This window comes from Podarcis pityusensis (assembly GCF_964106645.2).
Source record: "Podarcis pityusensis genome assembly, chromosome: 13".
Classification (NCBI taxonomy): domain Eukaryota; kingdom Metazoa; phylum Chordata; class Lepidosauria; order Squamata; family Lacertidae; genus Podarcis; species Podarcis pityusensis.
The window spans coordinates 8933487-8955914 of record NC_138038.1 but is presented as its reverse complement, the minus strand read 5'-3'; the positions used below and the strand labels follow the sequence as shown (position 1 = coordinate 8955914).

The 22428-nt window shown below is 45.1% G+C and overlaps 1 protein-coding gene across 4 annotated transcripts in view; it reads left to right on the top strand.

The window, feature by feature from the left end:
* Window positions 1–22428, top strand: part of USO1 (USO1 vesicle transport factor) — a 54397-nt gene that overhangs the window by 7712 nt on the left and 24257 nt on the right. Inside the window, exons 5-15 of one of the 4 annotated variants that reach the window (XM_080976586.1) lie at window positions 662–673; window positions 6432–6532; window positions 7737–7839; window positions 11977–12032; window positions 13077–13197; window positions 13973–14151; window positions 14346–14486; window positions 16570–16658; window positions 19667–19821; window positions 20435–20646; window positions 22083–22103. In XM_080976586.1, coding sequence (XP_080832712.1) covers window positions 662–673; window positions 6432–6532; window positions 7737–7839; window positions 11977–12032; window positions 13077–13197; window positions 13973–14151; window positions 14346–14486; window positions 16570–16658; window positions 19667–19821; window positions 20435–20646; window positions 22083–22103 — 1190 coding nt within the window. The remainder of the gene's footprint in view (window positions 1–661; window positions 674–6431; window positions 6533–7736; window positions 7840–11976; window positions 12033–13076; window positions 13198–13972; window positions 14152–14345; window positions 14487–16569; window positions 16659–19666; window positions 19822–20434; window positions 20647–22082; window positions 22104–22428) is intronic. The other 3 variants (XM_080976587.1, XM_080976588.1, XM_080976589.1) reach the window with 3 other exon arrangements.

The following is a 22428-nucleotide window of genomic DNA, read 5'->3' as shown; positions in this document are numbered from 1 at the left end:
TGTTGAGAATACTTTGTATATTCTGCGAGCAGATGATTATTTATTTGTTAAATACTTAAAATTGAACTCTGCTTTGAACCACCAGAATGCCTAACAAAACAATAAAAGAAAGAAGGGACATAGGCAAACCAGTGGATTCAGTTACGTTACAGTTATATACTACCCAGACTGGAATGATAACTTTTACAGGCAGTCCAGGGAGGGAAGAAACAAGGGGCAGTTGCCCCCGGTTAGGCCAATTTTGGAGAGGGCTATGCCAGCATATTCACCATCAGGAGGGCTGTCTCCTCACTCTTGATGGCGAATATGCTTTGATGACAGTTGGCCAAACCAAGGCATCCCATGGGAGGCGGGGAGAACAGGGACACACCTGTTTCTTTAGAGAGTGTAGAAACATCAGCGTAGCGATCAAGGCTTAGGGAGGACAAGATTGTGGAATCTTTGCTGGGCCTCCAGAGGATGTTTTTAACTACATTTGTAGTTTAACTACATTTGTAGGGGTGCCTGAGTTAAACTAATCAAGTAACCACTGTAAGTGAGCATTGATCTGTAGTTCTTCCTTTTGAAATCAATTTTATGCCATTAACCGATCTTTTGTGCCGTACTAAATTGAAATCTGCTTCATTTTTGAATCTTTCTCTCTTCTTGTCTGCCTTTACAGATGATTCTGAAGGTAAAGCAACCTGAATTTATATTAGCATGGTGTGTCTTTAGCTATAGTTCTAAGCATTAACTGACTCACAACACCATTAATCGGTTTTTAAAAGGATACTGTGTAGACTTTTGCAAGTGTTTTAGCCCTCTCTTCTTAACACTTTTAAATTTTGCATCTGTTTTGGCCCCTTTCATGTCAAAGGGGAGCCATGTGACTGCTCAAATTGATAATTGATGGAGAGAAATGTGTCTTGTAACGTTAGATACTGAATTAAAATACCTGAAATACTTTTCCATTTGTTACTAAGATTGCTGAGTTCATTATGAAGGGGGCAATATGAACACCCAGTGTTCAGAAATAATTGCTGAATTGCAAATATTTTATAGCAATTGAAGTTCAAAAGTGTATTTGTTGCAGTGTCCTTTTTAAACAACGCTGTGTACATGAGCATGCATCTTAACAGCCCTTTGATTCCAAGGTCCACTTGGAATCATGTTGCAGGCATCTTCTGTAATAAAAACTTTTATATCAAATGGCTAATCTTAAAATACTTCATTGCAATACTGTACTAATGATGTCGAATACATTGTAACCTGGTTAATAGCATAATATTGATATGCATATGAGGCTTTCTTGCTATTAACATATTATTTTGCCTGTATCCTTTCCTGGATTTTCTCTTGTCAGTTTATTTTAACATTTTGGAAGATAAGGAATATAATGTTGGAATATGGCATTGGCATATTGGTTGGGTTTTAGCCAGTGCTAGTCCTACTCAGAGTAGACCCACTGAAGTTACTTTACATGACTAGCTTAGGTTGATTTCACTGGGTCTATCCGTGTGTAGAACTTGGTTGGCTACAGCCCATTGGATTTGATGTCAACTTTGATGATCAGTGTCCTCAAAGCTGGGGTAAAATTGATGGCATCAAGGAATTTTAATTTTCAGATTGGTGTGTCCAGTGGGACATATGGGCAAAATTGCATGCTTCCATTGTGGCTGTGGCTGCCAATACTGTCTTAACTCTTCTCCTCCGGCAGCCCCTTCCTGGCTTTTCCCTAACCCTTACTCCTACAAACAGAGTGGTGGAGTGGAGCAGATTGAAGAGAGGCTTGCCCTTCTGAGGTCAAAGAAGGGTTATGGCTAGCAGGAAAGAAGATTTGCCTGAGGAATAGAGGTTAAAAGGAGCTAGAGGGGATAAGGAGGAAAATAGGATGACGGCTCCTCCTGAACCTAGTGCGACTTAGAAGAGCAGAAGATGGGGCTTCAGGGGAACAGAGTCTGCCTAACAAGTCTCAAAGTGAACTAGGTAGAGATGTAAAAAGGTAAAGGGACCCCTGACCATTAGGTCCAGTCGTGGCCGACTCGGGGGTTGCAGCGCTCATCTCACTTTATTGGCCGAAGGAGCCGGTGTACAGCTTCCGAGTCATGTGGCCAGCATGACTAAGCCGCTTCTGGTGAACCAGAGCAGCGCACGGAAACGCCGTTTACCTTCCTGCCGGAGCGGTACCTATTTATCTACTTGCACTTTGACGTGCTTTCAAACTGCTAGGTTGGCAGGAGAGGTAGAGATGTAGCCCAGCAAAAAATAAGTAAGTAGAGACACGGGGCAAGCCAAAAGGGAGAGGTCCACTTTCCTAACTCCTGGAAAGCCTATACCTGAAGTTGCCATTGGAAGACCAAAGTCCCGCAAGTAGACAAGAAGGCAGTAGCTAACAAGAGGACTGAAAAAAGCTGCTGCTTGAGGGAGAAGTACCTACTGCTTGAAGTAAATACGTTGTCTAGAAGCATATAACGTACCTATAACAACCTGCAAGAAGAAATAAAAGCCCTCAACACTTCAGATTTGATTCTCAGGTGTGCTGGCTGGGAGCCAGTGGGCCTGGTCTTCATAATTCCTATGTTTAAATTGCTGAACGCCTTATTTGGAAAGGTTACACCAGCCTTCTCTGATTCTGTACCAATTGTTGTTGTTGTTCAGTCGTTTAGTCGTGTCCGACTCTTCGTGACCCCATGGACCAGAGCATGCCAGGCACTTCTGTCTTCCACTGCCTCCCGCAGTTTGGTCAAACTCATGCTGGTAGCTTCGAGAACACTGTCCAACCATCTCGTCCTCTGTCGTCCCCTTCTCCTTGTGCCCTCCATCTTTCCCAATATCAGGGTCTTTTCCAGAGAGTCTTTTCTTCTCATGAGGTGGCCAAAGTATTGGAGCCTCAGCTTCAGGATCTGTCCTTCCAGTGAGCAATCAGGACTGATTTTCTTAAGAATGGAGAGGTTTGATCTTCTTGCAGTCCATGGGACTCTCAAGAGTCTCCTCCAGCACCATAATTCAAAAGCATCAATTCTTCGGCGATCAGCCTTCTTTATGGTCCAGCTCTCACTTCCATACATCACTACTGGGAAAACCATAGCTTTCACTATACGGACCTTTGTTGGCAAGGTGATGTCTCTGTGTTTGTCTAGGTTTGTCATTGCTTTTCTCCCAAGAAGCAGGCGTCTTTTAATTTCGTGACTGCTGTCACCATCTGCAGTGATCATGGAGCCCAAGAATTACACGTGGTCAAAATGGAGACGTTCTCCTTCCGTATTGAAGATCATGCTGTTTCTTCTCCATTGAAAATGAGGAGTTAGCTGACACAAATGGGAAGTTGTGACTAGGACAGGCCACAAGTATAGCATTGTCCAAAATGCATAAAATATTTGGGCTTAGTTTAATGATATGTTACGGCTGAACCAAGCCGCTCTGTCATTTGTGTACAGTCGTTTATGGAGGACTGTCCCCACCAGGCTTTTATGATACAAAACTCACTATTTTCTCTTCATAGCAAGATACACATGGAATGGGATACGGTTAAAGTCAAAGGAGTCTTGGATTCCTCTTCCAGTAGCAGAGCAAGTGTGTAAACCACAGGAGCTAATAAATTGGCAGTTTTGCTTGCACCTGTTTAGTAAAAAACACAAGACAATGTTTCTCTGATGCTTCAAGAATAAAGGAAGTTCTACAAATTGGGAATGTTCTTTACTCATGAATATGTGAATCCTATGGCAAATAGGCTATCACTTCTGTATGGTAGTTTCTTCTTTACGTGGAGTCCCATATGCATGTTTTGTGGCTCTACGGTGCAACATTTGGAATCTGGGCAATGAAACGCTTTGGCACCTGTCCCCAGCCACAACTCAGATCATGGTTGCTACAGTGATAACATTGTCAGAACTTTCTCTTCATTTTGAGCTTTTTTAAAAAAAAACAAAACTCCCCCTCCCTTTTTTATTTAAGCTTTCTCTCTTTCATTTTGCATTTTACTTTACCTTGCTACCATGTGCCTGCTGTGATAGTAAGTTCCCCGTTTGTTCAGATCACAGCTGTTATCTGTTCTGTCTGGGGTGGTGGATAAAGGTAAAGGTAAAGAAACCCCTGACCATTAGGTCCAGTCGTGGCCGACTCTGGGGTTGCGGCACTCATCTCGCTTTATTGGCCGAGGGAGCCGGTGTACAGCTTCCGGGTCATGTGGCCAGCATGACTAAGCCGCTTCTGGTGAACCAGAGCAGCGCACGGAAATGCCGTTTACCTTCCCGCAGGAGCGGTACCTATTTATCTACTTGCACTTTGACATGCTTTCAAACTGCTAGGTTGGCAGGAGCAGGGACCGAGCAACGGGAGCTCACCCTGTCACGGGGATTCGAACCGCCGACCTTCTGATCGGCAAGTCCTAGACTCAGTGGTTTAACCCACAGCGCCACCTGCGTCCCACTGGGGTGGTGGATACTTGCCACAAATTCATGAAACAGGCATGCTGCGCTAGTGTTGGGCAGTGCTATGGGAGCAGGCCCTCTCTTTGGTAGACACAGGCCCCTTTAGTGCTACCTAAGTGAATGTGCCCTGTTTTGGCATCACTGTTTTTCCTACTGACAATTGAAGAAGAAGAGGAGTTTGGATTTGATATCCCGCCTTTCACTCCGTTTAAGGAGTCTCAAAGCGGCTAACATTCTCCTTTCCCTTCCTCCCCCACAATAAACACTCTATGAGGTGAGTGGGGCTGAGAGACTTCAGAGAAGTGTGACTAGCCCAAGGTCACCCAGCGGCTGCATGTGGAGGAGTGGGGAATCGAACCCAGTTCACCAGATTACGAGACTACCGCTCTTAACCACTACACCACACTGGCTCTCAGTAATCTTGAGGCAGTAATCTTGGCCTGTCTGGCCATTTTACAAGCTCCCAGGCCAGTTGCAGGTGCCATGGCAGTGTCCCCTGAGGTTCTGCACCTGTGTCCTTGATATAGAAATGCTTGTTTCTTTTTGTGAATTCCAGAAGCCAGCCTTCCTTTTACAGTCGTACCTTGGTTGTCCAACACGTTGGTACTCAGATGTTTTGGCTCCCAAACGCTGCAAACCAGGAAGTGATCATTCTGGTTTACGAATGTTTTTCATGAGCCGAACATCCGGTGCAGCTTCCAAACTGGGAAGCTCCTGCAGCCAATCGGAAGCTGCGCCTTGGTTTTTGAACCGTTCTGGGAGTCGAATGGACTCCCGGAACGTATTAAGTTCATCTACCAAGGTACCAGTCTGTTCATTTTCTCTCTCTGAATTTTTAAAAAAGCAACTGTTCCAAGATAAGCTAGATTTTCATACTTCACTGCAGGGAACTGTACATGTGATCTCATATTAAAGGTATCATCCTTTGAGTATGGTTATGCTTTGAGCATGAATATGCATTTCCATCTTATCTGCCGTGTAAAGCATTGCACATCTCAAATAATTATGTTTGTCATGAACATGCAATTATTAACACATTGCCTCTGAGGAAAGTGGAGGTCTCAGTTTTTCTTTCTGCATGTCACACCACTGAATACATATGCTAATTATGAAGTTTTTGGGGAATAATGTAGAAAATAAATGAGTGGGGTGGACAAAAAACAAAGCCACTGTCCGGGTGATGTAAACCAGGCATGTCCAAAGTCCGTTTTGGGGGCTTAATGTGGCTTGCTGATCGATTTAATCTGGCCCCTGTGGCAGTATATGTCCTGGTGCAAAATCCTAAAAGCTCAACAACTTCAATCCTAAGAAATCAGGCCCTCTTAGAAAATTGTTTGGGCACCCCCGTAAACAGTCCAAAGTCAATAAATAATACTAGCTAAATGTGCAAAGTACATTGCTAAACAAAACACTTGACCTCTTAGAGGCCTTTTTCTTGATGTGAGCTTCAGGAAGAACTCCCCCTGCTGCCACCTGATGTGAGATTCTCCCAAATTTGCTGTCAGTGGTGGGTCAGACAGCAGAATCCTACAAGCTAAGTTTCTAGCAGATTTGCTAACAGGGGATAAAGGCTTGGAGCAAATATTATTTGGATTCATAAATAGATGCAACATATGCCACAGTAGTAATATTGCCACAGTTGATGCCTTATTCCTAAATGCCCATATGGAATTTTTAAAAATATTTAATGTTTGCAAAGAGCAGGCCCAATGAAATTAATGTGAACATCTGGAAGGATAGCTGGGATAGAAATACTTCTATTAAATAATGAACAATTTATTGGTAAATATAGCTCTCTCTTTCCTGACTGTCTTCAGCATTTTTCAGCAAGTCCATGTTAACTTTCACACCTGAAGTTGTGAAATGTTCTAGTGCACATTAAATATGTTCTGTAACATTGATTGGTGGATGACAATTATTTTTTAAGCTAAAATTTTTATTACGTTTACTCAAATAGTACTTGTTGGCAATTACGGAGCTGATTGAAGCTTTGCTGTAATTGAACCTTTGTTAATGTTACAGAAGAAAATTCGCAGAAACAAACAGAAGACCTTGGAAGTCAATTTACAGAGCTTTTCATTAAACAGCAAGACAATATCACTCTTCTGCTGACCTATTTGGAGGTGAGAACTGTTCTCCTTTAGTCATAGAATAAGCATACAAATTTGTTGGTTGATATTGCGGTAAACAAAGCTGTATTAATCTGGGGAGGGTGGATCTTGTCCACTCCTTTTTACTGCTGTCTTCCCTACTTGACCAGCAAATCCAGTCACAGAGCCAGGCTAGGGGAAAAGCATCATTTGAAGGGTTGTAGAGGAAGTGATGTTTAACTGGGACTTGGGAAGTCAGGGGTTCCTATCTTCATTCAGTTGTGACGCTATCTGGGGGATTAGCTCAGTGTCACATTGTGCGGATAACATGGAAGAGAAGAGCCCTGGTAGTTTGAGCACCTGGGAAGAAGGGCAGGATATAAATGTAAAAAACAATCCTTTCATTTAAGTAGGATAGCAACCTGTTCTCAATTTCAGTGTGCCTTCAAGCTTTGTTAGATCAGTCCAAGGGTTAAAGTAGAGTACCCAGGAACAGTAATTGAATTTTCAAAATTATACATTAATTGCACTAAAGTGGCTAAGCTATGAACCAGAAAGTCCCTGCTGCAAATTTTGCCCCTGTTGTGAGCATACTAGGTAAAGTTAAAGGGACCCCTGACCATTAGGTCCAGTCGTGACCGACTCTGGGGTTGTGCGCTCATCTCGCTCTATAGGCCGAGGGAGCCGGCGTTTGTCTGCAGACAGCTTCCGGGTCATGTGGCCAGCATGATTAAGCCGCTTCTGGAGAACTAGAGCAACACATGGAAACGGCGTTTACCTTCCCGCTGGAGTGGTCCCTATTTATCTACTTGCACTTTGACGTGCTTTCGAACTGCTAGGTTGGCAGGAGCAGGGACCAAACAACGGAAGCTCACCCGGGGATTTGAACCGCCGACCTTCTGATCGGCAAGTCCTAGGCTCTGTGGTTTAACCCACAGCGCCACCCGCGTCCCTCAGCATACTAGATGGCTGAAACAGGGGAATAATACTGGCCTGCCTTGCAGTAAGGATTATTGATTATGTGTATGAAGTTCTATACAAATGTTGGTGATGTTATGATTATCTTAATTTGGCTGTCATTTAGACCAGAAAGTAAACTTCCTTTGACAGAAGCAGAGCATATCATTTTGTGGCTGTTGTTGTTGTTTTTGGTAAAATAATAGCACAAATATTGGCCAGAATAATCGTAAGCAATGAAATACAGTGGATTTTAATGCTTAGGCATGTTGACTTGCAGGAATTTGATTTTCACGTCCGGTGGCCTGGAGTGAAACTTCTTACAGTGCTATTAAAACAGCAGGGCCCCCAAGTGCAGCAGATAATACTAGTCAGCCCCATGGGTAAGTATTTATTTTATTTTAAAACATTTCTATATAGCTTTTCAGATGCAGTGACCTCCCAAAGCAGTTTACAGTAAAAAAATAAACATCAGTAAAAATCCATACAATAAAGCAAGGAAAGGCCAGCAAAAGAAAAACTTCTTAAGAACCAAATAAAGCCATCCATCAAGGCATACTATCCTGGACACATGAAAAGATTTACATCATCATAAACTTTATTGCACTAGCCAAAGGCCATGGCATCATTCACAAAGGAAACAAAAAGTAAAACAGCAATAACCATAAAAACATCAGGCACTGCAAATACAATAAACCACGGTCACGTCTGCTAGAAATTATTTGTTGCATACGATAGAATAGCAGTTGGTTCTCAGATAGAATGGGCCAGCTTAAATATCCGAATCACCTTTGCAACTGACCAGTATTTTATCTAGTTCTTTTCTCCTGATCTTCTTAGCTGCCAACGCATATAGTGCTACTTTATAAGTTACGAAGTCGTCAGTATCACTCAGCAGCCATTTCACCCTTTCCGTCCTGTTCAAGTGTGTTCCGTTCATAAGCAGGGGTTTTATAAATCGGACTCTTGGTTCTATATATAGCGGGCATTGCAATAAATAGTGGTAAAGGTCCTCTATGTAAGTCTCTCCTTGTACTGTACTTTGCCATAACGACCATCCACCACCGCCGAGGGCATCAATTGGAATCGTAATTCTGTACAGTGGTACCTCGGGTTACATGTGCTTCAGGTTACAGACACTTCAGGTTACAGACTCGGCTAACCCAGAAATAGTACCTCGGGTTAAGAACTTTGCTTCAGGATGAGAACAGAAATCATGCTCCAGCGGTGCGGTGGCAGCAGGAGGCCCCATTAGCTAAAGTGGTGCTTCAGGTTAAGAACAGTTTCAGGTTAAGAACAGACCTCCGGAACGAATTAAGTACTTAACCTGAGGTACCACTGTAAAAGCGATTCTTAGTACGGCAAGTGGGAGCTTTGTCAGATAACTAGCTCGGATGTGCTCCGTTTTGATAAGTGGGAACCATAGTGAACTTTTGGTAGAGGCAATCGTGGTTAAATCCCTTTCTGCATCGGACTTGAAGAGACAATCTCTTAAGTGCCTCTTATCCATCTTCATGATCACCTGAAGATCTTGTACAGTGGTACCTCGGGTTAAGTACTTAATTTGTTCCGGAAGTCCATTCCTAACCTGAAACTGTTCTTAACCTGAAGCACCACTTTAGCTATTGGGTTCTCCCGCTGCCACCACGCTGCTGGAGCACGATTTCTGTTCTCATCCTGAAGCAAAGTTCTTAACCCGAGGTCCTATTTCTGGGTTAGCGGAGTCTGTAACCTGAAGCGTATGTAACCTGAAGCGTATGTAATCCGAGGTACCACTGTAATCGAGATTGGGTCAAGAGGCGTTGGATGCCATGCTTCCAACATTTGGTCTCTTCTTGTTCTGTGTGGGACATAGCAGGGAATCTCTCCTCCGAGAGAGATTGAAGTCTTGAAAAGATTTTCGCTGGTGCAGAAAAGGTAAAATTATGCACCAGACAATCCTTTATGGGGAGCACATTCCATTAGCAAGTGCCACAACTAAAAGAAGGTCCTATTCCGCTTCTACACCCATCCCACCAAGGGGTGTGGTGTGGTTCAGCATCAGGGCTTCTAAGGATGCTAATAGTTAAGTCAAATACTCTTGTGGGAGGTGGTCCTTGAAATAGGTAAAGGTAAAGGGACTCCTGACCATTTAGGTCCCGCCGTGGCCGACTCTGGGGTTGCGGCGCTCATCTCGCTTTATTGGCCAAGGGAGCCGGCGTACAGCTTCCGGGTCATGTGGCTAGCATGACTAAGGCGCTTCTGGCAAACCAGAGCAGTGCATGGAAACACCGTTTACCTTCCCGCCGGAGCGGTACCTATTTATCTACTTGCACTTTGAGGTGCTTTCGAACTGCTAGGTTGGCAGGAGCAGGGACCGAGCAACGGGAGCTCACCCCGTCGCAGGGATTCAAACCGCCAACCTTCTGATCGGCAAGCCCTAGGCTCTGTGGTTTAACTCACAGCGCCACCCGCGTCCCGGTCCTTGAAATACTGTGCTCTAAAGCCATTTACGGTTTTAAAGTTAAAAGCAGCACCTTCAATTTGGCTTAGAAACTGATCTGAAGCTAGTTCAGCTGTTCAAGACTGACTCACTAGGTATATTCAACATGCCGGATCCCACTGAGCACATAATACAGTGGTACCTCGGGTTAAGTACTTAATTCGTTCCGGAGGTCCGTTCTTAACCTGAAACTGTTCTTAACCTGAAGCACCACTTTAGCTCATGGGGCCTCCCGCTGCCACCGTGCTGCTGGAGCACGATTTCTGTTCTCATCCTGAAGCAAAGCTCTTAACCCGAGGTACTATTTCTGGGTTAGCAGAGTCTGTAACCTGAAGCGTATGTAACCTGAAGCGTATGTAACCCGAGGTACCACTGTACAGCAGATAAGTTACTGTCTAGTTTCTGAACTAGGCTGCGTTGCGGTAATCCAAACAGGATATTACCAGGCTGTAATTACTGTGGCCAGGCTATTTTCATCCAGGAGAGATTCATCAACGTAAACGGGTGAAAGGTGCTTCATGCCTTCAAGGCCACTTGTCCTCTCAGAGATAAGCCCAATAGCATCATCCAACCTGTGAATCCGATGCTCCATCCAGAGCAGCCTGAACACATTTCTGCGTCTGAAATGTAGCCAGAACATCTGCTAGGCTGTAGTGATACAAAGGGGAGCATCCACAGCTTTTTAAGGTCTCTGAATGCTGGTAAGCCATTCCAGAAGTTGCTGTTTTCACAGGTTTTTTAAGTGTGACACATCTCACAGTGTGAATGCAGAAATTCTTAGGTTCAGTTCTTGGCATTTTTAGTTAAATGGATCTCCATTTGTAGGGCTGGGAAAGGCCTCTTGGTTGAGACCCTTGAGATCCATTGCCCGTTAGAGGAGAAAGTGTTTGGCTTTTAGCAGCAGGTTAAGGCTTTTGAGGAATTATGATAATCGTGTGAATATTGTTTTGCTAAACATAATACAGTGGTACCTTGGTTCTCAAACTTAATCCGTTCCAAAACCAAAGCGTTCCAAAACCAAGGCGTGCTTTCCTATAGAAAGTAATGCAAAATGGATTAATCTGTTCCAGACTTTTAAAAACAACCCCTAAAACAGCAATTTAACAAGAATTTTACTACCTAACAAGACCATTGATCCATAACATGAAAGCAATAAACAATGTACTGCAGACACACAATCAATCAATCAGTAGCTGAACTGGGTTCCACACAGCCGCAAAAACAAAAATGCAAAATAAATAGCAAAACAAGACAGACCTCAGGGTAACACTCAAAACAGAAGTGTGGCGCTCAAATCGAAAGCACAACACTCAAAATGGAGCACATTTGGCTTCCAAAAAAAGTTTGCAAACTGGAACATTTACTTCCGGGTTTGCAGTGTTTGGGTTCCAAAGTTGTTTGAGTACCAAGGCGTTTGAGAACAAAGGGACCACTGTAGTTGTTTTTGTTGTATATGGAAGCCACCTGGAGACTTTCTGTATGGCAAATAAGTTGAATAAATACTAGCAACAGCAATAATAATAATAATAATAATAATAATAATAATAATACTGTATTTTCTGGCGTATAAGACTACTTTTTAACCCAGGAAAATCTTCTCAAAAGTTGGGGGTCGTCTTATACACCGGCTACAGCAGCAGCTCCTGCAGCAACTCCCCACCAAAGGATAAAACGACAGCAAATTAAATCAGAGGACACCAAGCTCTCTAGATGAAGCAGAAATACGCTTGAAAATTGGCCCCAGAAGCCCCCGGCCACTGGGAAGTGGAGCGGATTTCCGAGCCGGACTGGAGACTGGTTTTTAAAATTTTTATTTGGTGTGCGTTGGAAGAGGGGTAGTCTTATACGGCGAGTATATCCCAAACTCTGTATTTAAACTGGAAAAGTTGGGGGGGTCGTCTTATACACCCAGTCATCTTGTACGCCAGAAAATACGGTGGTAGTAATAATAATAATAATTTGCTTACCTTTTGACTTGCGTTAAGGCAGCTTTATAGGCCTGGGCATAACAATATTTTGTCATGGTTCTCTCTTTTAGGCGTCTCAAGGCTGATGGACCTGCTAGCAGATTCTAGAGAGGTCATACGGAATGATGTAAGTAGAAAATAACAGAGTGTACAGTTGTATCTAATCATATTTTCATTTTCATTGCAAGTACAACAGATTAAAAAAAAGGGGGATGGCAGCTTACATTAACAATAAGAGCAACGCATCAGTCCTAATTTATATATCGATATAAGCAGTCCATATGTCCAAATAGATACCCAAACTAGATTATTGATTGTAAGATATTTGTTCAAGTTTAGAAAGCGCATTAAGATCTTCAGGGCATCGCATAATGGATAGTGGGTGTTGATCCTTCCAATCCTGACAGTCACACGCACAGCAGCACACGCCGGCGCTCGTCTGATTCTGCTGAATGGGACCTTGCTCACTTGAACATTGGTGTATCATTTAAAGCATGGGTAGGCAAGGTAAAGGTAAAGGGACCCCTGAACATTAGGTCCAGTCGTGGCCGACTCTGGGGTTGCGGCGCTCATCTCGCTTTACTGGCCGAGGCGTACAGCTTCCAGGTCATGTGGCCAGCGTGACTGACCCGCTTCTGGCGAACCAGAGCAGCACACGGAAACGCCGTTTACCTTCCCGCCGCAGTGGTACCTATTTATCTACTTGCACTTTGACGTGCTTTCGAACTGCTAGGTTGGCAGGAGCAGGGACCGAGCAACGGGAGCTCACCCCGTGGCGGGGATTAGAACCGCCGACCTTCTGATCAGCAAGTCCTAGGCTCTGTGGTTTAACCCACAGCTCCACCTGCGTCCCCATGGGTAGGCAAACTAAGGCCCAAATCCAGCCCATTCGCCTTCTAAATCCGGCCCGCGAACGGTCTGAGAATCAGCGTGTTTTTACATGAGTAGAATGTGTGCTTCTATTTAAAATGAATCTCTGGGTTATTTGTGGGGCAGTGGAATTCGTTCATTTCCCCCCAAAAAATATAGTCCGGCCCCCCCCCACAAGGTCTGAGGGACAGTGGACCGGCCCCCTGCTGAAAAAGTTTGCTGACCCCTGATTTAAAGAAACTGTTTTTTTCCCAGAGTTTAAGTTTTGCTGGTCACTTCTGTCTGCCTTTTTCTCCCATAGGGTGTCTTGTTACTTCAGCAGTTGACAAAAAGTAATGCAGCCATCCAGAAAATAGTCGCTTTTGAAAATGCCTTTGAGAGGTTGTTGGATATCATAACGGACGAGGGAAACAGCGACGGAGGTATGCCTTGAAAGATGTGCTCTGTCATCATAGCTTATGCAGCACTGAATGTCAGACATGAACCAGTTCAGTTTCAGATCTGGGTTAAGGAATCCTGGTTAACCCTTTCCCAGCTTGCTTTCTTTGCAATGTCTTACTGAATTCTAGGGAACAAAGGGGGAGAAAAAAGAGCTTGAACAGCTTGTGGGTCAAAGCCTAAACCTTATTACATTTTGTGGTGGGATAATGAAACTTAATTTTAAATAGCCAGTGCTCATAGCTTCCTTCATAGCCTAAAAGTGTGATGGGGAAGCCAATGGCATTTAATTATGGTAGTGCGGTTTTAATTTTATACTCTTTGCTCTTCTTACTCTTCACCTTGCTAAATATTGCATTAATTGTTTTTTGAAAGGTCTTGACAGCTTTCAGTATCCTTGTTAGGGTTTGAAAACAGTCCATGAATGTTCTTATAACTGAAATAAATAAATAATCTAGACAGATGGGCTCCGTACATCATAACATAAGAATTGGTTCTAAAATGTATTTACGTAGTGAAGGCCTTTTAGTATCTCATAAAATTTTAGTGCCACAAAATACTCACTCTGCATTTGTAAGAAATCATTCTTTTAGTGTGTCAGCCCCCACACTTTGGAGCTCCCTAACTAATGATAACAGATGCCTTCACTCTAGTCTTTTCAGGGGCTAGATGATAGTAATAGTATTATGCGGCGCTAAAATTTTACAGAGTAATTCTGACTATTGAAACTAATGTGCTTCGACGCTTCTGTCCTTTCAGGCATAGTTGTGGAGGATTGTCTTCTCTTGCTGCAAAATTTGTTGAAGAACAACAATTCCAATCAGAATTTCTTTAAGGAAGGTTCCTATATTCAGCGTATGAAGCCGTGGTTTGAAGTTGGCGATGACAATTCTGGGTGGTCAGCTCAGAAAGTAACCAATCTTCATCTGATGCTCCAGGTAAACGCTTCTCAACATAATGTAATGGCCAGCAAAGTGACTTGAGGTCAGATCTGTTGTGTTCACCTCTATATCATGATGAAGGTGTGCTTTGACTTTCATGTAATTCTACATAGTTCTGTCTTGTGAAAAAGGAAAGTTCCTCGTGTGGATTTTTAGCATGTGTATATGACGCTATATGAAATCCTTTTCAGCTGGTCCGAGTGCTGGTGTCCCCCACGAACCCCCCTGGTGCCACGAGCAGTTGTCAGAGAGCCATGTTTCATTGTGGGTTGCTGCAGCAGCTTTGTACAATCTTGATGGCAACTGGAGTTCCTGCTGATATTCTTACTGAGGTAAGGGAGTAGAAGGAAGGTGGTGCATTTAGTAACCATAAACTCCGTAGCTGAGAACAGATCTGATCAGGCAAGGAGAGGATGATATGGATTTGGATGCTTTTAAGAGCAGGTCAGGGACGCGGGTGGCGCTGTGGTCTAAACCACAGAACCTAGGGCTTGCTGATCAGAAGGTCAGCGGTTCGAATCCCCACGACGGGGTGAGCTCCCGTTGCTCGGTCCCTGCTCCTGCCAACCTAGCAGTTCGAAAGCACGTCAAAGTGCAAGTAGATAAATAGGTACCGCTCCAGCGGGAAGGTAAACGGCGTTTCCGTGCGCTGCTCTGGTTTGCCAGAAGCGGCTTAGTCATGCTGGCCACATGACCCGGAAGCTGTACGCCGGCTCCCTCGGCCAATAAAGCGAGATGAGCGCCGCAACCCCAGAGTCGGCCACGACTGGACCTAACGGTCAGGGGTCCCTTTACCTTTAAAAACAGGTCGCTGCTGGGTCAGATCAGACACGTATCTAGTCCAGCATTGTGTTCTTACAGCAGCCAGACAAATGCCTTTGGGAATCTCACGAGTGCAGCAGCACTTTTCTGCTTGGGATCCCCAAGGCAACTGGTAAGAACATAAGAGTCCGCTGGAGATGTTGGAAATGCGTCCTTGGGGTTGTGCAGCTGAATAGTTCCCATAGTTCCATTGTTATGAATATCCTTCATTTTAAGAACTAAGGTGTAAGAAAACCAATAGTGGACTATGAACTCAGTCAAAATTCCTTGAATGCATTATAGTAGTGATGCACAGTCTCAGTTCACACAGGCATGACTTACCACTGGATGTTGAGTTATTATGAACGTGTGAGCTGTTGCTGAACAGCATTACTTGTCAATCAATAGCTCAGTCAGTAGAGCATAAGACTCATAATCGCAGTGTCGTGGGTTTGAGCCCCACATTGGCCAGGAGTTACCCACATTGTAGGGAGTTGGGCTAGAGTCTAGATCATGGGTAGGCAAACTAAGGCCCGGGGGCCAGATCCGGCCTAATTGGCTTCTAAATCCAGCCCACGGATGGTCCGGGAATCAGCGTGTTTTTATATGAGTAGAATGCATCCTTTTATTTAAATTGCATCTCTGGGTTATTTGTGGGGCATAGAAATTCGTTCACCCCCCCCCCATATAGTCCGGTCCCCCACAAGGTCTGAGGGACAGTGGACCAGCCCCCTGCTGAAAAAGTGTGCTGCCCCCTGATCTAGGTGATCCTCGTGGAATTGTAGAACTCTACAATTCTCTTGACTGTTTGATGCTCAAATGCTACCTATAGTGTCTCTGTCACAAAGGCAAGTCATCAAATGATGAGCATGAAACCAGATGCATTATGATTAATGCCAAAAAAAACCCCATGCGATGGTACAGTTGAGGCTAGAGAGGTTGCTCTGCCTTGGATCATTTATCCCTTCCCCTTGCTCCTCCCTATAATTTGAACTGGCAAATAAAGGGATTCTTTTCACCCTCAGAAAACTTGGCTCTTTGTTTTTGCCTACTTTACATTCTTCACTGAAACAGTTTCATGCTGAGAACAAGACCTGCAGAAAGCATGTGCTAGCACATACTCACAGAAACACAAAGCAATGTGCATGTTTTTTAAAGGTAAAAGGACCCCTGACCATTAGGTCCAGTCGCGGATGACTCTGAGGTTGCGGTGCTCATCTCGCTTTACTGGCCGAGGGAGCTGGTGTACAGCTTCCGGGTCATGTGGCTAACATTACTAAGCCGCTTCTGGCGAACCAGAGCAGCGCACATAAACACTGTTTACCTTCCCGCCGGAGCGGTACCTATTTATCTAATTGTACTTCGTGCTTTCGAACTGCTAGGTTGGCAGGAGCAGGGACCGAGTAACGGGAGCTCACCCCATCGCAGGGATTCGAACCGCCCACCTTCCAGTTGGCAAGCCCTAGGCTCTGTGGTTTAACCCACAGTGCCACCCGCGTCCCTGCATGTTTTATAGCGTTGCATAGTTCTGAAGATCTGAAGCTGGGACCAGTTCATTGTACTGCTCTCGGTTCTGATGGTTCAGTAACCTGCTTTTGCTTTGTTGCCTTCTAGACCATTAACACTGTGTCGGAGGTCATTCGCGGGTGTCAAATGAATCAAGACTACTTTGCTTCAGTAAATGCACCTTCAAACCCACCAAGGTAGGGTAAGGAAAATTTTGATGCCCTTTATTGTAAACATAAATAGCAAGATGTTTGCAACTGGAATTGATTGGTGTAAAACCAGAAATGTGATCAGAAACGGGCAAAAACAGAAGCCTCTGGCGTTTCATGAAGCTTAATTTGCAGCGACCTTGTGAAGCTATTTCCATGACAAGGCTGACCATTGATCCATATAGCTCATTCTTGTCGGGCCCTTTGGTTTTGTACCTCAGGAATTAGAACAAAGAATGTTTTGTTTCCTGACATAAGTTATATCCACCAGTGGCACTCCACTGCCATTTTCTTTTTCAGTTAGAAGGACTTGGGATTAAAGGTTGGCGCCAGTTCTGAAAAGTTTTATCAACTTTTGCAGAAGCTTTCCAGGGCCCTTTGGCAGGGATCCATCTTAGATCTGCTGCCTGAGAGCCTCAACTGGGGCAGCCAGGTATTGAACCGGGGACTTCTGAAGGTAACATGTGCTCTGCTACTGAGCTGGGGATCTTCCTCCAGCCTCTGTATAGCCCATCCTGGATTACCCCCTCTAGCTTTCACAGCAGAGCGTAACTCACTCTTGTTGTTCGGAAATGCAAGCAGGGGCACTGGCTGTCTTAAGTAGAGCTCCTTGTAGGTAGGTGTACCAGCTTGGACCCAGTGTGGTGTAGTGGTTAAGAGCGGTGGACTCGTAATCTGGTGAACCGGGTTCGTGTCTCCGCTCCTCCACATGCAGCTGCTGGGTGACCTTGGGCCAGTCACACTTCTCTGAAGTCTCTCAGCCCCACTCACCTCACAGAGTGTTTGTTGTGGGGGAGGAAGGGAAAGGAGAATGTTAGCCAATTTGAGACTCCTTCAGGGGAGTGAAAGGCGGGATATCAAATCCAAACTCCTCTTCCTGTTATGAGCATAGCTACTTGGGTGGAAAGTCGACTTGGCATGTGTACTTGGAGTGCGCAGACAGAGAATCCCTATGCAAGGGGGAAAGAGCTTAAGGAAGCATTTTCTTGCCAGCTGACAAAACACCAGCAGCTAAATAGATTTCTCTTTGATCCCTAAGTGGGTTAACATTGTATTCTAGCTTTGAGTGCTGTTTGCATTTGATCTGAGCTGTTACAGTTGTTCCTTGGAAGAACTTTGGAACATAAGAAGGTGCGTTATACCGTATTTTTCGCCCTATAGGACACACTTTTTCCCCTCCAAAAATGAAGGGGAAATGTGTGTGCGTCCTATGGGGCGAATGCAGGCTTTCGCTGAAGCCTGGAGAGCGAGAGGCGTCGGTGTGCACCGACCCCTCTCGCTCTCCAAGCTTCAGGAAGCTATCCGCAAGCCTTGCGCGCCCGGCGGGAGTTCCCGCGGGCTCGCAAGGCTTGCGGGCGGCAGCCTGCAGCGCAGAGCATGGGGCGCCCTCCCGAGGATGCCCCATGCTTCGCGCAGGTGTCCGCAAGCCTGCAGCGCCCGGGGCAACTCCCCCTGGGCGCACAAGGCTTGCGGGCGGCAGCCTGCAGCGCGGAGCACAGGGCGCCCTCCCGAGGACTCCCCATGCTTCGCGCAGGTGTCCGCTAGGCTTGCGGATAGCAGCCTGTTCCGGGGGCTGGGGTCGGGGGAAGCTCGGGCTTCCCCCGCCCCAGCCCCGCGGCTGGGGGGGGGGAATAATTTTTTTTTATTCATCCCCCCCCCCAAAAAAATGAGGTGCGTCCTATGGGCCAGTGCGCCCTATAGGGCGAAAAATACGGTATATACCAAGACCAGACCACTGATCCATCTAAGTCAATATTTTCTACGCTCATTGGCAATAGACAAGGGTCTCTTCCTGCCTCACCTGGAGATTAACCACGAGACCTTTTGCATGTAAAACATGTGATCTACCACCGAGCCACAGCCCTTTGTGAAAACAAAGGGAGAATCAAGACATCATTTGATGGCTGGTGGGGAATCCATGCTTCTCCTGTTTTCTAATGGCAAGGCTGGCATCTCATTGAGCTGAAACTTTATAGCTGTACAGACAGGCCACTTTGGGTCTAGGGTTGTTGTTGTTATTTTATAGTCCTCTTAAGTCAGGGTAGCCACCCTGGTGCCCTCTGGATGACGTTGGGTTCCCCACTCCCATCTGCCCCAGCCAAGGTAGCCAACGGTCAAGGAACATGGGAGCTGTAGTCCATTGCCATCTGAAGTGCATTCTGTCACTTACCCGTGCTCTAATTTCTGCAAGACTTCCTTTCATTCTGTAAGAGGACTTCCATAAGCACCTGTTGCAATCAGCGTAACTGTTTCTTTGCTTTGCATAAGAATCTAGTGCTGGTGTATTTATTCATTTGTTTATTCAAATGTATTTTGTGTCCTCATTTTGTGTTTTTATGTTTTGAACTGCCCTATGATCTTCAGATGCAGGGCAGCATACAAATTTAATAAGTAAAAATACAGTGGTGCCCCGCAAGACGAATGCCTCGCAAGACGGAAAACCCGCTAGACGAAAGGGTTTTCCGTTTTTGAGTTGCTTCGCAGGACGAATTTCCCTATGGGCTTGCTTCGCAAGACGAAAATGTCTTGCGAGTCTTGAGATTTTTTTCCCGCTTCCCCCCCCCTTTTTCTAAGCCGCTAAGCCGCTAATAACCTTTTAGCAGCTAAGCCGCTAAGCCTTTAATAGCCGCTAAACCGCTAATAGCGCTAATCCGCTAAGCTGCTAATAGGGTTGCTTCGCAAGACGGAAAAACCGCTAGACGAAGACACTCGCGGAACGGATTAATTTCGTCTTGCGAGGCACCACTGTAATAATGGATGTGCTTATTGTAGAATCACATGGTTGAGCAGCCTCCAATGTCTGCTCTTAGCTGATGTTTCAGTTTGTTGGAAGCCACCCAGAGTGGCTGGGGGGGGGTGCCCAGTCAGATGTTTGACATATAGATAAATTATTATTAATAATAATCATTCAAATCCCCAAGAGCATTATTGTTTTTATACTTGCATACATTTAAAAAACACCAAACTAATAGGTTTTCTTCTTTTAAACTTGACAGGCCTGCAATTGTAGTACTACTTATGTCGATGGTGAATGAAAGACAACCATTTGTCCTGCGTTGTGCAGTCCTCTATTGTTTCCAGTGCTTCTTATACAAGAACGAGAAGGGGCAAGCAGAAATTGTGTCAACACTTCTACCTTCAACCATTGATGGTATAGAATTTTAAATATGTAGCTGTAGTTTTACGAGTGAGGTTTTTCAAATGTCCTTTCGAAGCCGAACGTCCGATGCGGCTTCCAATTGACTGCAGGGAGCTCCTGCAGCCAGTCGGAAGCTGCGCCTTGGTTTTCGAATGGTTCCAGGAGTCGAACGGACTCCTGGAACGGATTAAGTTCGACAACCAAGGTACGACTGTATTTGACATGTTTCGGGTGTACAGTGGTACCTCGGGTTACATACGCTTCAGGTTACAGACTCAGCTAACCCAGAAATAGTACCTCAGGTTAAGAACTTTGCTTCAGGATGGAAACAGAAATCGTGCAGCGGCGGCAGCAGGAGGCCCTATTAGCTGAAGTGGTGCTTCAGGTTAAGAACAGTTTCAGGTTAAGAGCGGACCTCTGGAATGAATTAAGTATGTAACCAGAGGTACCACTGTATTTTAAATGAACTCCCAGGGATTTAATATTTTATATATATATATATATATATATATATATATATATATATATACACACACACATACACACACACACACACACACACATATATATATATATATATAATTTAAATACATTTTTTTGTTTCATTGTGTGCCTCCTATTGCAGCTACTGGGAATTCCGTCTCGGCTGGCCAGCTGCTCTGTGGAGGACTCTTCTCTACAGACTCTCTTTCCAACTGGTGCGCGGCTGTGGCGCTGGCTCACGCCTTGCAAGAAAACGCCACTCTGAAAGAACAGCTGCTAAGAGTGCAGTTGGCAACAAGTATTGGCAACCCTCCAGTGTCCTTACTCCAACAATGCACCAACATTCTGTCTCAGGTACAGCGTTTACGTTTTGTGTGTCTCACGTTAATCGTTCTCCTGTTAAGCTGGGAAATAACGGTACTTTATATCAAGAAGTGCCGTTCTCTTCAATCGAAAGGAGGCTGCCGGTCATTTTAAATTTCATGCTAATTGTTTTTGTTATAACAAGTCAAAGTGCCTAGTGAATTATCTCGGACACAAGAGGTTGCACACGATCTCTTTCAGTTCCTGTTGAATTGCAGTTAGCGTGCTGGGCGTAATAGGATGGGTGAAGTCAGGCTCTCTGGCGTAACAAGCAACACCTGTGGCTTATATAACACAAAGAACGGCGGGTTGCTGAGAACTAAATAATATAGGCAAGTGGATCTGCAAACCTTCAACAGAACTGGCAATCAAAATAATAGATAGGGGGCTTGGGCAGTATTAGCATTTGAGTTGCTTTCTGACAAGATGCCAAGAATTGTGTGGGTACACCAATTCCTGTATTAACTCTGTACTTTGCTAAACAAGCGGAGGCCAAACAGGTTCGCGTTCTTCCTGTTGTCCCCCCTGCCCCCATCTGCCCATTACGAAAGATAAATCTGCTCCACTTCCCAGTGGGGAGGAGTTGCGGCGGACCGCGTGGCCACCCACTCTCCACCGGGGGCGGGGGACTTTGTCCCCCGTTGCCCGGGGGGTCCCGGCCACGTCAGAGCCCGGCCGGCCAATCCGCTGGCCGGAGGGGGGCGTGGCTGGGGCAGTTTAAACCGAGGAGCGAGCCAGAGGACTTCCTCTTGGATCGCTTCCTCCCCCTACCGGTGGTTTACCCTTACCGGACTTCCTTCACAGCGGGCAGGAGTCAGATATAGTCTGGTCCAATCAATGCCTAAGCCAATACCGCTCACGTTCTGTAATTCAATAAAGTTGTGGCCAAATTTGCCCAATAACATAAACTTAATATTTGTGTCCTTGTGTGAGTTATTTCCCAACGAGGGGGTGGCTGCTGGGTCTCGACATGCAAGTCTGTTCCTTGATAAGCCTTGAAATGGGCTTTTCAGGCTTTTCTCTTGCTTGGCATGGAGTGCAATAAATCCCAATTGCCTACTTATGTAATGAGCAATATCCTGTTTTGCATTTGGGGGAAACAGCATGGATAGCTGCCTGCATACAAGCACAATATGATCCCCGTGAGTCAGATTTGACTTATATAAGCTGCAGAGTCACCAGATCTCTGGGCTTCTGCGCTGCCTTCCATCTCATGCAAAATAAGGTAGTGATCAGGCTGCACCAGAAATGGCCACTGCTAATTTATTTAATTTTAATCTGTATGCTGCCCTGTGATATAAATATACACGGGGCAGCTCCCATCAGTGAAAATAAAAACAAAACATTTAGAAGTTAACCCTGCATTGTGTAAGTGTATATAATAGACCTATAACATTCCCTTCTCATTCTTAATGTATGATTCACAGGGTGATAAGATCGACAGACGGGTACGTATTGGTGCGCCTGGAGCTTGGATCACACTAGGGTGTTTCTGCTCTCTTAGCTTTGCCGTGTGTTTTATGAAATAACTGCTTTGAAGTTTTTCCCCTCCCCTACTTAACAGTTTGGTGTTGCTGCCCAGTTTTATTTCCAGTAACCAGCTCTCTTTCTCTACTGGTGCTCTTGGGAACTGTGGTGTGGGAAACTTGGTTGTTACGGTGTTTTCTTTCTCCACGAGCGGAGGCTTTGCACAGCCAGTGTGGTGAAGTGGTTAAGAGCGGTGGACTCGTAATCTGGTGAACCGGGTTCGCTTCCCCGCTCCTCCACATGCAG